At 37.7% G+C, this 15,237-nt stretch overlaps 1 protein-coding gene across 1 annotated transcript in view; it reads left to right on the plus strand.

Moving 5' to 3' along the window:
* RABGAP1 (RAB GTPase activating protein 1) overlaps positions 1 to 15,237 on the plus strand; it is a 119,643-nt gene that overhangs the window by 342 nt on the left and 104,064 nt on the right. The window contains exon 2 of the mRNA XM_008155269.3: positions 12,430 to 12,629. Coding sequence (XP_008153491.2) covers positions 12,480 to 12,629 — 150 coding nt within the window. The 5' untranslated portion in view covers positions 12,430 to 12,479. The remainder of the gene's footprint in view (positions 1 to 12,429; positions 12,630 to 15,237) is intronic.

A 15,237-nucleotide genomic window follows, 5' to 3' on the forward strand; every position in this document is an offset into this window, starting at 1 on the left:
CTGGGCCCCTAGCAACGCCGGTTTGGCTTTTGACTTTAATGTTTTGGGCCAGGTCCTGTGTGGGAATCTGGCCTTTCCTCCGCCTCAGTTTCTCCGTATTGCCCCCCGGGCCCGTATCTGACTTAGGCTGGCCTCGGCCTCGGCCGGTCTTCCTGGGCTGCGACTCATTTGAAAGACTTGCTTTCTTTTGGTGTGGATCTGCCATCTCGTGTTGGCCTGACCATCTCATTTTCCCCGCCTAAACTTGAAGTTGTCTGCGGCATCCCGCTTGCCCCATCTTCTTTAAATATCTGCTCCCAATACTTCCTTGCGGTGTCTTGATTCTCAGCAAACTTCAGGGTTTTAGGTGTTAAGCCAGAAAATAACCAGACTTCCAAGTATTCGCTGTCCATTGCCTGGTAGTACTTTGGTCAGTATCATTAAGCCTATTACCATCTGCACCTGCTTTTACAAGCATTTCCATACTAGGGTTACTCGGAGATTCTTTTATATTGGAAGCAAAAGTAATCATGATACCTGGTACTCACACTACTAGTTCTCCGTTAGTTCAAAATCCTGTTCCAATTTGAATGTGAGATATTTTAGCTTTTGCTATTTTTATCAATGTGAAAAAAAAACAAACACTGCCAGGGACAGGTTTCATAATTATTTTATTTTCACTCTAATAAACACCTGTATTCACATATGTGTAACTGGAGTAGTAAGTCCAAAGCGCGGGCGCGCGCGCGTGTGTGTTTCCAGCTGCTTTGTTTATTTAGGAAGTAAAAAACAATGGAGGGTGACTTGAACTGTGTCACATTAAACTGATGTTTGCAAAGTAGTTGAAAAAAAGCTTAGTTGCCAAGGAAGTACACATTTAACTTAAAAAAAAAAAAAAAAGGACCTGTTGGTGGAGAGGGCTGTTTTATATATTTTGAAGGCTATTAAGTAGTGTTTATTCAAACTACAAATGAATAAGGGAGAGAATTCTTTGTGATCTTGCTTTGTAGAACTCAGTTTGCTTTAGTAAAATTTGAATCCATGATTGCTTTGTATGGGTAACATTTAAAATTCGTAAGTAGCTTTAATAGGATTTATCAACTCAAATTTGTAATTGAACTGTTGCTATTTTTGGTACATTTCATTTTTGTTGTTTTAGTTTTATAATTCAGTTTCCAGTTAATTAACTGGTTGGTGTTAAGGTATATATTTGTCTGGATAGTTAACCTATAACTATGTACACATTTTGGTATTTTTGGCATAGTGTTCTATTAGCAGTTTACAGGTGCTTAATCTGAATTAAGAGGTAATTTAGTGATACTGTAAAAGTGAAGACACCTGCTTCTTATCTTTTCTACGGCATATTGAAAGAAGTGTATTCTGCATATTATTTACATGAGGGCGACATGGTTTCCCACAAATATATATCAACTTTATAGCCCAGATTCTTTAAAGAAGTCATTGTCTTTTATTGAGTATATTTCCAGCTAGACTTGGCAGCTCAGATTCTTTTAAAGAAGTCATTGTCTTTTATTGAGAATGTGTCCAGCTAAAATAAAGCCTACTTTGAAGGTCTCATCATTTCAGAGTAATTGTTTTAACAAGTGACCTTTGACTGAAGGCTTCAGAAAATTATTCATTTATATTGGTGCTACTGTTGAGTGTGCTGAGGTTTTGACTAGGCTGCCTATTATATCATCTGTGTAATTTTCAATATAATCAGATATCATTAACCTTTTCAAGCAGGTGGAATAAATGAGTAAAACTCATATCTTTCTTGGTGATAGAGCTCAAATATTAAAGAAATACTAATTTAACCAACATAGATAACTCATAGTTGGGCATGACATTTGGGTGCTTTGTATGTAATTGCCTTGTTTTATTTGTTTTCCATAGTTAGGTCCCAAAGAAAGTAAGTCCAAGGCTAAAATAGAGTCATGTCCATTGGTATATATGAAAAAAACAGTGTATCAATTTAACAGCTGTTTCATTTTGCAATAATTTGGTCACCTTGTTCTGTCCCTCCTGCCCCCTTGTTTTCTGATCATCCTCAGATCATTATTCTTTCGAAAACTTGTAAGTCAAAACAATATTAGATATACATTTAAACTTATATTGTAACCTCTATTGTTGACCCTAACAGCTGTTTCTCTTTGTGTGCAAAGACTGTCTGACCAAATATGGCAGTTTGCAAGTCATTAACACTTCAGTTTATAGAATTTAGCCTGGTAAGTTTTTCTCTTTCCAAAGCAACTGTAATACTTTGAGGTAGTCAACAGTGAGAATTTTTTGAAGATGGTTCGTTATATCATAGTAGAGTTCTATAAGGCCTAACCTCTCCCCACCCCAATCCCTTTTTCTATGGATCATTAAATAGTAAAAGTAAAACTTGTTTTCAAGTTCATGCATGACATTAAATAGTGTATATTACCTTGGCCTTAAAATGTGAAGGAGCCCTTAACTGGTTTGACTCAGTGGATAGAGCGTCGGCCTGCGGACCGAAGGGTCCCAGGGTCGATTCAGGTCAAGGGCATGTACCTTGGTTGTGGCACATCCCCAGTAGGAGGTGTGCAGGAGACAGTTGATTGATGTTCCTCTCTCATGATGTTTCTAACACTCTATCCCTCTCCCTTCCTCTCTGTAAAAATAAAATAAAAATATACTTTTAAAAATGTGAAGGAGTGTATATTAATTATATGCTTATGCTGCTGTATTTGGAGGTTTGCAGTAAAAGTTAATGCATGTTTATGTATCTCCAGTTAAGGTTGCATTAACTTTTAGGTTCTGAATCACTACTCTCTGGGGTCTGTTCATCTTTGTGGTAATTTTTCTCCATACAAAAATCTGACATTTCTTAATATACATTAGCAAGTTAGTTCACATGGTAACTTTAACAAAACATTATTTCTTTCTTTTTTTTTTTAAATACTTTGTTGTCATTTATTTATTTATTTATTTTAAATACATATTTTATTGATTTCAGAGAGGAAGGGAGAGGGAGAAAGAGATAGAAACATCAATGATGTGAGAGAATCATTGGTTGGCTGCCTCTTGCACGCCCCCTACTGGGGATCGAGCCCGCAACCCAGGCATGTGCCCTTGGCTGGAATCGAACCTGGGACCTTTCAGTCCACAGGCTGACACTCCATCCATTGAGCCAAACCAGTTAGAGCAACAAAACATTATTTCTTAAAGTGTAACAATAATTTGACTATTTTTGAAACTACTTTTTCCCATTTTCCATTATTTACACATTTTGGTAATTATAACCATCAACCTATGGTTATAATTTTCCATTTTCTGAGGATGACCTTTATATCAGGGAAAGAAATTGATATGCGGTATCTTTCTTAGGGAACATATTGTAAATGTCATCAAGGGTATTAGAGACAGCATTTAAGGCTAAATTGGATTGAATGTTGGGTATTTCTGTAATACTACTGTAGGGAAGAGCTTTGAGTTAACAATTTTAATATTTTTACTGTATAGGCAATAAACTGTATGCCCTTGAAGTATGCTGATAAATGGATTCTGGCAATGTAAGAGTAGGAACATGTCACATAAATCCCTTTGCTGTGATACACGATTGTCTATGAATAGACCTCTGATATATCTGCAGAAGAGAAATGGTTATGGTTATATCTTTATTGTACTTACCTGTTCAGTTCTCTGTGAATTGAAGAAAAGGGTGATTTCTGTCTAAAATTGTTCCCTAGCAGGAAGTTTTATTTTTGCTTTTGATTGTGAGAAAAGATCTTTTCAGATAGTTTTAAAAACACCTGTGGAACTTGAATATTTATTAAAATTTTTAATCTTATGTAGTGCCTATTCCAGTGCTGTTAATGAAGATACTCAGGAAATGTTTATTGATTTCCCACACTTGTCAAATGTCCCACTATCCTTGTGTAACTGTGGACCAGGGTCTTCTTTTATCAGAAAGTGCATGAAACGTGTCTTTTGCCAAACATTTGTGGTTTGCCTATACACATTCCCCTGAAAGTCAGAGGTCATAGAAAGGAGAAACCATAATTACTGCATATATCTTAGACTTTGGTTATCTATCAAATGATTTGCTTGCATGGCATTAAATTCACATAGTTTAAGGAGAAATGAGTAATATAAATGTTTCAGATTTGAGTGTAGACAGGTTGATATTCTAAATGGGATAGATTCATTTTCTTCACTGTAGATGAGAAGAAAACATATGACTAACTTCCTAAAAGGAAGAAAAGTTTTTGAATGATTCTGTGTTGCTCAAAAATACTCACATTTTTATATTTATAAAATTAATTATATTATGCTTTAGAAATTTGTTCCAGAATAAGTAAAGACAAGGTTACCTTTTAAAAAAATCTATATTAGCAAGGTCAGAAATTCAATCTGACCTTGTGAATGAGTAGTACAATAATATTAAGCTGACTTTTCCTGTGTTCCCAGAGATAGGTGTCTGTTGTGGAAATGCCATCCAAATAATTTAAATATTTCGTTTCAGAGCTATTGTGTTGAAGTGAAGCATACCTAGAGTTCTGCCGGAAAAAGTTCTGTTTCCTGAAATAGCCACAGGAACATGGGGGAAACCACTTATATGGGTTAGTTTTTTCAGGTGTCAACAGAATTGCACTTAATCAATAGTGTTAAATGAGTTTTAGGTGCTTTTCATCCCCTGGCCTTACATCTTCTATATTTCACTAGAGGTATCAATATATAGAGAGGAGAGGGTGAACTTTAGAATAAAAATGATTTAGATTTCCCAAGTCTGCCACTTACTGAGTATATAACTAAAGGTAACCTACTTAATGACTCTGAGACTCAGTTTCTTCACTTGTAAAAATGGAACTAATGCTTACATCAAGGATTAGGACTTGAAAGCACCTGGCATCCCTGCTCCTTTCCTGGGTACTCTCATTCCCAAAATAATAGAAAGGGTTCAGTCCCCTCATTTTACATATGATAAAACTGAAGCTATAATGTCATCTATTGTATATCAAAAAGGACTGAGAAGTTCAACTCCCAGTTGTTGTTTTTTTAAACATTATACCAGACTGTTGACTTTTGAAAGTCTTAATGAAGCTTGATTATTCATGAGAAAGTGAGAAATAACTCTGAAAACATTGGCTGTCTTCTTTAGGCACTTGACTGATTTTGTGAGTTTTATTCTAACAATTCTATTAAGTTACAACCAGTCTTTTAAAACTTTTATTGACCAATGAATGTATAAACAAAATGTGGCACTTACATACATTGGAATGTTATTGAACCTTAAAGGAAATTCTGACACAGGCTACAACATAGATGAACTTTGAAGTAATATAAGCCAGCTATAAAAAGACAAATATTGGTATGATTCCACTACTTATGTGAGGTCCCTGGAGTAGTAAAATTCAGAGAGATAGAAAATAGAATATTGGTTGCCTGTGGGAATGGGAGTTATTGTTAGGTGAGTGTTATTGTTTAGTAGGTATTATTTCAGCTAAAGAAGATGAAAAAGTTATAGCAATGGACAGTGGGGATGGTTATACAGCAATGTGAATGTACTTAATGCCACAGAACTGTACATTTAAATATGGCTAAAATGGTAAAGATTATGTTATGTATATTTAACCACAATTTTAGAAGATTAAAATTTAAAAAATCTCTTAAAAATTAAAAATCTTACAAATTCCTATATTCCTAAGGTGTCTATCTTTTTTAGTTCATCTGAAATTGAACTAAAAGAGTAACTTCATAGTTTAAGGAATTGTCACAGGCATTATAGGTTAAAATTTGTCTGACTGACTTTTAGACAAAGTGGTTTATCTTGCCTAAGTGCTGTAGGCCCAAAATTAATAAGTTTTTCTTTTGTTTTTGCTTTTTTAAGCTAAGCTAAAATTATTCAGAAAGCTTACATTAATATGGTTCTTAAAGAATTACTTTAGCCCTCAAATTCAGAGTCAGACTTAAATGAAGACATACATCTATTGTTTAGCAATTAGTATAGTGATGGAAAGGAATTTATTTTTATTTTATAAATAAATAAGAAGGGATGATTTTTCTGTTGAGTTTTGTTAGATTTTCCCACCCTTCCCAGGGATAGGCTGTAAGAAATTTATGTGAAAACTAATGCAGGGAAACAAACTTCAGAGTCAGAAAAAAAAAAGGGGGGGAGATTAACACGGTGCAATTTTTAAAAATACTATATCTTCTCTTGCACTCTGCTTGATTAATTTTAAAGGGCTACACACCCATAGGAATTGGCCTGCTATAGCATCTTTGAAATTTGATTCCTTTGCTATTTCCTATCTTGTTCTTTTTCTGAGCAGAGAGTAATCTTATCAGATCTGTGTTTTAGAAGGATGCAACTAGGAGCAGCATAAGAGGATGTATTGGAATGGGCAGATAACGGAGACAGGAATACCACAGAGGAGAGATGCATTTCAGAAAAGAACAGTGGTACCCAGATACCAGAGTTTGGATCAAGTTTCATAATTTTCTCTGTGAACTTAAGCAAGTTATTGAACCAGTTTAGTCCTAGTTTGTCTGTCATGAAGTTAATACCTATTTGGCAAGGTTAGTATAAAGATTAGCATTCATGCATGTAAAGCTTCTTAGTACCATGTTGGGTATAAAATCGGAACTCTTTAGATTTAGCAAGGTGATTTAAATATTCTCCTTAAGATTCCCTAAAACTACACTCATTTGCTCACTGGTTGATCCACAAAAATGATGGGCATTGGGAGGGAAGTGATGAGAGAGTATTTTGTTCCAAAGGGAATCCAAGATATGTTTTGTGACTCAGTGTTGTTTAACTTGTTTTGGCTGTGAAAGTTGTCAACTTGTCTAAGAGTCAGGCACACTCAGGGTGGCCCTTTTTGAGTCTCTTCATTCCTATCATCATTCATATTCACATCCTAATCATGTGCATATAGTATAGCATATTTGTTATTTGTCCTCACATTATACCCTATCACCGTGGTCGGCGAACTGCGGCTCGCGAGCCACATGTGGCTCTTTGGCCCCTTGAGTGTGGCTCTTCCACAAAATACCACGGCCTGGGCGAGTCTATTTTGAAGAAGTGGCGTTAGAAGAAGTTTAAGTTTAAAAAATTTGGCTCTCAAAAGAAATTTCAATTGTACTGTTGATATTTGGCTCTGTTGACTAATGAGTTTGCCGACCACTGCCCTATCAGTTAAACACTTATGAAAAGTATCATTCAACCAATCAAATTTATTGAGTACTGACGGTAGGCAAGAATAAGATATGAAGATAATATGAATAAAATCTAAGTTCCCTGTCCTCAAGTAGTTTCATTTTTAAACTAGAGGCCCTGTGTATGAAATTCGTACACTCAGGGGGAATGGGTGTTCCCTCAGCCCAGCCTGTGCCCTCTCGCAGTCCTAGAGCCCTCTGGAGATGTCCTACTGCCGACTTAGCAGGCCTATCAGTCGGATGTCCTTAGTGCTGCCGTGGAGGCGGGAGAGGCTCCAGCCACCACCGCTGTGCTTGCCAGCCATGAGCCCGGCTCAGGGAATCTGGCTGAGCGGCACTCTCCCATGGGAGCACACTGACCTCCAGGGGGCAGTTCCTGCATTGAGCGCCTGCTCCCTGTTGGTCAGTGTGCGTCATAGCAACCAGTCGTTCCATCTATCGGTCGATTTGCATATTAACCTTTTATTATATAGGAAGGATATATTTTTGTTGATTTCAGAGAGGAAGGGAGAGAGAGAGAGAGAGAGAGAGAGATGGAAACATCAATGATGGCTGCCTCCTGCATGCTTCCTATTGGGGAATGAGCCCACAACCAGGGCATTTGCCCTTGACCGGAATCGAACCCAGGACCCTTCAGTCCACAGGCCGATGCTCTATCCATTGAGCCAAACCGGCTAGGACCACAGTAGTTTTAAAGGGACTGTGTGTGCTCAGTGTATTCCTAGCATTTACCTTGTGGTTTATATTTAGCAAGTGTTTCTGGAATGATCAACCAATACAGTGCAGTAGGAAAGATAAAATATTTTACTGTGCGATAAATGCTATAATTCTGTGGTAGAATTAAAAAGCAAACGAAAGCCTTAGGAACCCTAGAGGGAAATAAGGAATATTGCAGAGGGAAACAGGGAAGTTGAATGTTTGATTGTATCACCAGATTGTTGTTTGGGGAGAAGGACTAACTGGGAAAGTGAAGACATTCCTACCTTAGCAAACAGCGTGAGCAAAGCCTGGAAAGCATAAAAATGCATAACCAATTTAGTAAGTTGTCTGGTGAGGTTTGATAGAAGTAAGGGTTAAGACTAGAATGATAGAGTGGCTCCAGAGATTTTGAAGAATTAATGATATAAGGAGTTTAGATTATTATTTTTAAAAAATATTATTTTACTGATTTCCGAGAGGAAGATGAGAGGGAGAGAGAAATATCAATGATGAGAGGGAATCATTGATTGGCTGCCTCTTGCATGCCCCCTACTGGGGATCTAGCCCACAACCCTAGCATGTGCCCTTGACCAGAATCGAACCCCAGACCCTTAAGTCTGAAGGCTGACACTCTGTCCATTGAGCCAAACCAGCTAGAGCGGAATATTTTTGTTTTGAGTCAGGAGCAATCAAAGATTTTGAGGAAGGGATGGGATATACAATCATATCTGAATTTTAGTAATTAACCAACTATGGGATGCTGATAACCAGTTACTAGAGAGTCTAGAAAGGGGGACTTAACATGTAGAAGTTGAAAGAGAATGAAGCACTAACCAATCAGTGACATGGATGATAGCAAAGAAGGAATAGATTTGGGGAATATGTTTTGAAATTAAAATCCATTAGAGTTTCAAGGGAGAATGAGAAAATGAGTCAAGGATTTTTTGGCATTCTTGTCTTGGATCAGTAGTTGTTAACCAGGATAGGAAACGTCTGAGGAAGAATATGCTTGTGTAATGAATGGGGGTCCGCTTTGCACACATGTAATTGATTTTGAGATGGCCATGGGACATGTAGCAGAGCCCTCCTATGTATTTTCATAACACCCTTTGCATACCTCTATTATAGCAAACACTATACTGTACTGTATTGTAATTACTTGTTTACTTGCGTTTTTCCTATACCACTGTGAGCCTGTCAAAGGTAAAGAGAAGTTAGCCAGTGAGCTAGTGAGATTGCCAGGAGGAAATGTGGGAAAAGAAGGGGAACGGGATGGAATTTAATGAGTGGACAGAAGAGAAGGAACCTAAATGACAGCTGAGAAAAGGTAGTCAGAGGTAGAAAATGGAAGGAAAAACAAGAATTTGAGAATAAGAAAATGGTCAGTATTTTCATTTATTTCAGCTGGTAGAAGTAAGATGAGAACAGAAAAGAATTCTTTAGGTTTTGAAATTGTGTTGTTGATTTTTAGAAGAAGAGGTTCGTGAGGGTGAGAGGAGGGTGGGCAGATTTTTGAGAGGGACTGCTCAGTTTGTGTGGGGAATACCTTTGAAGTGGTAGAGTTGGAGGCAGTCAATACTATTCCTTTACGAAGAAAGAGTTTCAAGAAAACCAAAGGAATAAAGATAAGTCTGAGCCCTGGACTAGTGGCTGGACTAGCACAGTTAGTCTCAAGCATGTCAAGTTCAGTTACAAGTACCACTCACACCTATTTTATCAAGTTAAGTAGGTCATTGGGTTCACATTTTGGTTTTGCCTCTAAACAATTACATTACAACCATTACCTTGAAGAAATTACATAACCATAACCTTGAATAAGCACCATATCTTTAAGCCTCAATTTCCTCATCTGTGAAATAGATATGTAATGATTAAATTAAGAGGCATTCACCGGCAAATTGTAATACTGCATAATAGGCACTATAAAAAATGTAAAATGCTGTTGGAACAGAATAAGGCAAATAATTCATTTGGCTCTGGGGTGAAAATGGGCAGGCTACTAGAAAAGGGAGGGTTAGATCATGAATAATGAGTTGCAGTTGATGGTGCACAGAAGCAAGGAAACCACTTTAGGAAGAGTATACTATGAGTGCAGATATGTGGAGGTATTGAAGTTCAGGTGCTTCTTAACTTAGGATGGGGTTATGTCCTGATGAACCCATCATAATTTAAAATATTGTGATTAAAAAATGCATTTAATACATCTAACCTACCAAACATCATAGCTTAGCCCAGCCTATCTTAAATGTGCTCAGAACACTTACATTAGCTTACAGTTGGGCAAAATTACCTAACAGAGACTATTTTATGATAAAGTGTTGAGTATCTCAAGTAATTTATCATGTGTATCGCTTTTGCACCACCATAAAGTTGTACATACCATCATAACTTAGGGCAGTGATGGCGAACCTGTGACACGCGTGTCAGCACTGACACGCGTAGCCATCTCTGATGACACGCGACCGCTGAGGCGGCCGCATGCCGAGGATGAAACATTTGCGAAATAATGTTTTTTCCTCAAAGTGACACAATACCCGAGTTATGCTCAGTTTTTTGGCGACGTTTGACACACCAAGCTCAAAAGGTTGCCCATCACTGACTTAGGGACTGTCTGTATACAGGGTGTCCCCAAAAGTGTTTACACACTTTGACTGATTACAAAGTCAGTGTTTATTAACATACAGTTCATTTTCAAAATTTAAAAGAATCTACAGAAATGAATTTATTTTTTTGTCAACACCTGTTTTCAAATTGATGATCATTCTGGTCCAAGCACTGCTGATAATGCGAAACAATGGAATTGCAAACATCAAAGAAAGAATCATTTCGTTCGTATTTGTGCACCCTCAATTCATCAACTGTTGCTGGTTTTGTACTGTAACTTTATTTTTGATGGATCCCCATAAAAAAAAGTCTAGTGGCACTTTAGGATAAATTTTCCTTGTTCAGACATTAGTCTGGCTTCACCCATACTTTCAAATCAGTTATACCTGAAAAGGAGTGAAAATTGAGTTATCAGCTGTTAAAGTGTGTGTACATTTTGGGTATACCCTATATGTCCTTAGCAAAGACATTACCACCTCTACTACATTTCTTGGCTCCATGTCTTAGCGCCTCTCCCAACCTGTTCCCATAGTAGTTGTTTTTGTTTTGTTTTTACCCTAAATCAGTACCTGTTAACCTGTGCAATTTGTCTGTATTCTCAACTAAACTATAAACTCTTTTGGGGCAAGAATCTGATCTGTTCTTTAGACACTAGACACTCAGTAAGTATTCATTGAGTGGATGAAGCAAAACTACATTAAAAGAAGTTTTCAAAAGTACATTTTGGAGCATGCTGAATGCCACACTGTGCATTTAGATTTTTTGCTATGAAATGTACGGCTGTGATCACCTGGAAGCAAAGAAATTAGTTTAAGTAGAAAGCAGCAAAGAGTTATGGATTAGAGCCTTTTAGTTATACCTAGTTAAGTGATCTTTTCTTGGGGTTGCCATTTCCTTATTTGTTTAATATTATTTATGATTTCTAAGTTTTCTTTCAGCTATAATATTCAGGGATTATGTGATTCATGCTGCCAGGTGGTTATCTAGGAATGAGCCTTTGAAGGAAAAGTAGTGCGTGGCATGTGGTATATGTTCAATTAAAAATCCAAAGAATAAATCAGAATTCTTAATTGGAAAGATTAAACAGACTCTCAGAACCTTTACTTAGACGTACAAGATAAGCATAGAGCTGGAGTTACTCTTGCTAATTGGTTAAAGCTTTCTGACTATAACATTCTATTTGTTCTGTTGCTATTTTGGCAATCAAATGAGAACATTGCCACAAAGTATGCAGAACCAGGTTTTTAAATGGTAGATGAGTTTGAGTTTTATTCTAGGAGTCAATAAATAATTGAATGGCTTTTCATAAGTGACACATTTTTTATACTTCCTGTTGGGAATTTTTGGCTTAAAACACTTTTATTGGTAATGTTCATATTGAGTTGAGTTCTAAGAAACTGTGAAATGGGGAGATTGAGTTTTTAATGGACTTCAGATTTCTTGCTACATAAGGTATTTCCCAACTGTAGAATTTATGATTGCCCTCACTTTAATTTATTTCTCTTGGTGGTTATTGTAGAATTTCTTTCTTAAAAACACTTGTTAGTATTTAAGTATCAATAATGGTAGGAAAACCTTAGTGATTTACTTGAGTGCCTTCAATATACTTTATTTGTACATCTTTACAGATTAAAGGATAGAAAACAAGTGTAGTACTGTTATAATTTTAAAGGCCAAGAATAGAGTTGCAACATGTGCCAAATAAATTACTGTAGGTAGAGTTGTTCTCGAGGGAATATGTTTTATTTATTTGAAATCTGGAATATCTTGGCTCTGAATAGCATCAAATTCCCTTATTATCTAGATTAGAAAACCTAAACTCTAAGTGGTGAAAGTCTTGGGAAAATATTTTGGAAGTGTTTTTTAAAAAGTTTTTTTCATTTGTATTTTGTAAGAATTAGAGCATAAATAAATACCTGGTAGACATTCTATATGAGTATCTTTATGGTTTTTGTTTTTCAGGCATTTAAAAAATATCTAATCATTCATGAGTTGAGCTTCATTTTTGAGTCATGGATGACAAGGCTTCTGTTGGAAAAATCAGTGTGTCCTCAGACTCAGTATCCACTCTTAATAGTGAAGATTTTGTCTTGGTTTCCAGGCAAGGAGATGAGACACCATCTACAAATAATGGGAGTGATGACGAGAAAACAGGACTCAAGGTAAAACTCCATAACCTAAGTTTCTTTTGTTTAGCCTTGCTAAGCCCATTGCAAAACTTGGCCTTAATGAGAAGGTATATGGAGTGCAAGTGAGAACATGGAAATAATATCCTTTCTTTTTTAATGCTAAAAAGTTTTATTTACAATTAGTGATAGTGACACATTTATATTTGATTAAGAATGTTTAATTTGTTTACTTCTAAACTTCTATTACCCCTAGCTGTCAAAATTAGTGGTCATAGCCCTGGCCAGCTTGGCTCAGTGGATAGAGCGTCAGCCTGCGGACCCAAGGGGCCCAGGTTTGATTCCAGCCGAGGGCACATGCCTGGGTTGTGGGCTTGATCCCCAGTGGGAGCTGTCCGCGCAGGAGGCAGCCCATCAATGATTCTCTCTCGTCATTGATGTTTCTATTGTTCTCTCCTCCCTTCCTCTCTGAAATCAATAAAGAAATATATTTAAAAAAAAATTAGTGGTCATAGTTGTAAACATTTGTAATTTTAGTGTTCTTTTCACTTTCTCATTGAATTAGAGGTGATTGTTTTGGTGTATGTAGTGTAAGGGCAGGGGCAGTTCAGCAGTTCTATTTATAAAAAAAAAATGTTAGAATTATTGAAATGGACCTTTAAATTCCTGGCTTTTGGCCACTTCTGTTTGTTTATATTTTATCAGACAAACAACTATTACTTCTTTTCCCATACTCTGTTATTGTTTTGCTCTTTATGGATATAAATAAAAAGTTTACCTGTTAGCATCATTTAAAATGTAAGTAGCTTTAGAAACATTTCTATTCCTGTTTACATCTTTTCATTTAACAAGTCTTATTATCAACTGTGTGCCAAGTACTATCTTCCTTTATAATAAAAGCCTAATGTGTAAATTGTCCCCTCGACTGGGAGTTCGACTGCTTGCTATGACGTGCGCTGACCAGCAGGGGGCGGCATGGAACATGGTGGGCATTGGAGATGCGGTGCTGGCAGTGGGTGGCAGTGGAGGCGCTGCCGGCCCCGATGGGCCCTGACGAGAGCGGGACTGTGGTGGGATGGTGGAGTTGGTGAGCGGGCGGCGCCAGGCCAAGGTGGGTGCAAGTGGGGCCCGATCACCCTGCATATGGTGACTAGTGGTGGGGGTGGAGGCGGGGCCCAATGACTCAGGTGGAGGGGGCACATGGGGCCCAGGAGCTGCCCAGGGCCTCAGAGGTCAGCTGGGACCTGCCCTTCCTTCCATGCCAGATACCTGTGCTTCGATTGCTGGCCAGGCCTAGGGACCGCGCCCGTGCACTAATTTTGTGCACCGGGCCTCTAGTTCTAAATACTTGAGATACAGTGGTGAATAAGATAGATAAAGCCCTGTGTCCTTCTTGGGGGAAACAGACTATAAGCAAATAAGAAAGCAAATATAAGTAAATTTAAGTGCTGTGAAGAAAATCAAAGTGGGATATATGGATATTGAGTGAAGGGGCAGGTACTATTTTAGAGAATGTCTTGAAATGACATGTGAGCAGAGACCTGAATGAAACGAGGAAGAAGATCAAGGAGAAATCTGGGAAAAGAGCTTTCCACAGGGAACAGAAAACAGAAAGACCCTGAAGAGGATCCCCCTTATTAGGACAGAGATAGAACAGAGTGAATAAAGTAAATAAAAAGTGGTAGAAGACGAGATCCAATGACCAGTAGGGGCTGGATTAAATAGAACTTTTTAGAGCTTAGTAGGAATTTGGACTTGGTTACAGATGTGAAAAGAATTTTTGGAGAGTGGGGCATGATCTAGTTTACATTTTTAAAAAGCTCACTGGCTGGGACACATCCAGCATAACAGCATGGAAGCTCTGTGGAACTGCTCCCCAGCAACAGTGGTAATAGTTATTAAAAAACAACCATTGAAAGTCTGTGGAAATGTTCTAAAGGACATACAGCAAATGAAGAAACATTTATTCAAGGAAATTTACTAAAATTTGGTAACAATTCTATGGTATTTGAACCAAGACCTGTTTTTTCCCCCTCCTCTATCCCAGCCAAACATCATGGTAACAAGTCCATTCCAGATTGGTGCAGTCAAGAAAACAGGGTTCCCTCCCCATTCCACTCCCACCCCCAGCTCACAGGTCAGAGGGCTAACTTATAGACAATAGCATTTCTCACCCTGCCTCCAGCTATACATATATATTTTTTTTGCTGGCCAAGTGTGACTCAGTGGTGGGGGCCTTTTTTCCCCCCAGACCTTACTCTGCATGGAGGCTATACATTGGTCGTAGTGCTGCTGAGTATACCAGAAGCCTGATTGCCCTTGCATGTAAAGTAGTGGTCCCCACCACTAGAGTCAAGCCAAAAGAACTTGAGACTATTATACCACCTCCCATACCCACCAAGTGCTCAGCTTCTGAAGATGAGGTATCACTCAGAAGCATGCCATTGTCTATATTTTGCAACCTTATAGCTGTGGCTTAGAGGTTTTGCCTATAGTGAGAAGGGGGCCATAAAATAGTTCCTAATCTCTTTCCAAAGGAATTGATTTTATTTACAACAGAGTGTGGATAAGTTAAAACCTAAGGGTACTCTCAAAAACAGTAGAGGTTGTAGTGAAAGGTAATTGGGAAGAGATTTGTAGATTG

This window comes from Eptesicus fuscus, chromosome 15 (assembly GCF_027574615.1).
Source record: "Eptesicus fuscus isolate TK198812 chromosome 15, DD_ASM_mEF_20220401, whole genome shotgun sequence".
Taxonomy (NCBI): domain Eukaryota; kingdom Metazoa; phylum Chordata; class Mammalia; order Chiroptera; family Vespertilionidae; genus Eptesicus; species Eptesicus fuscus.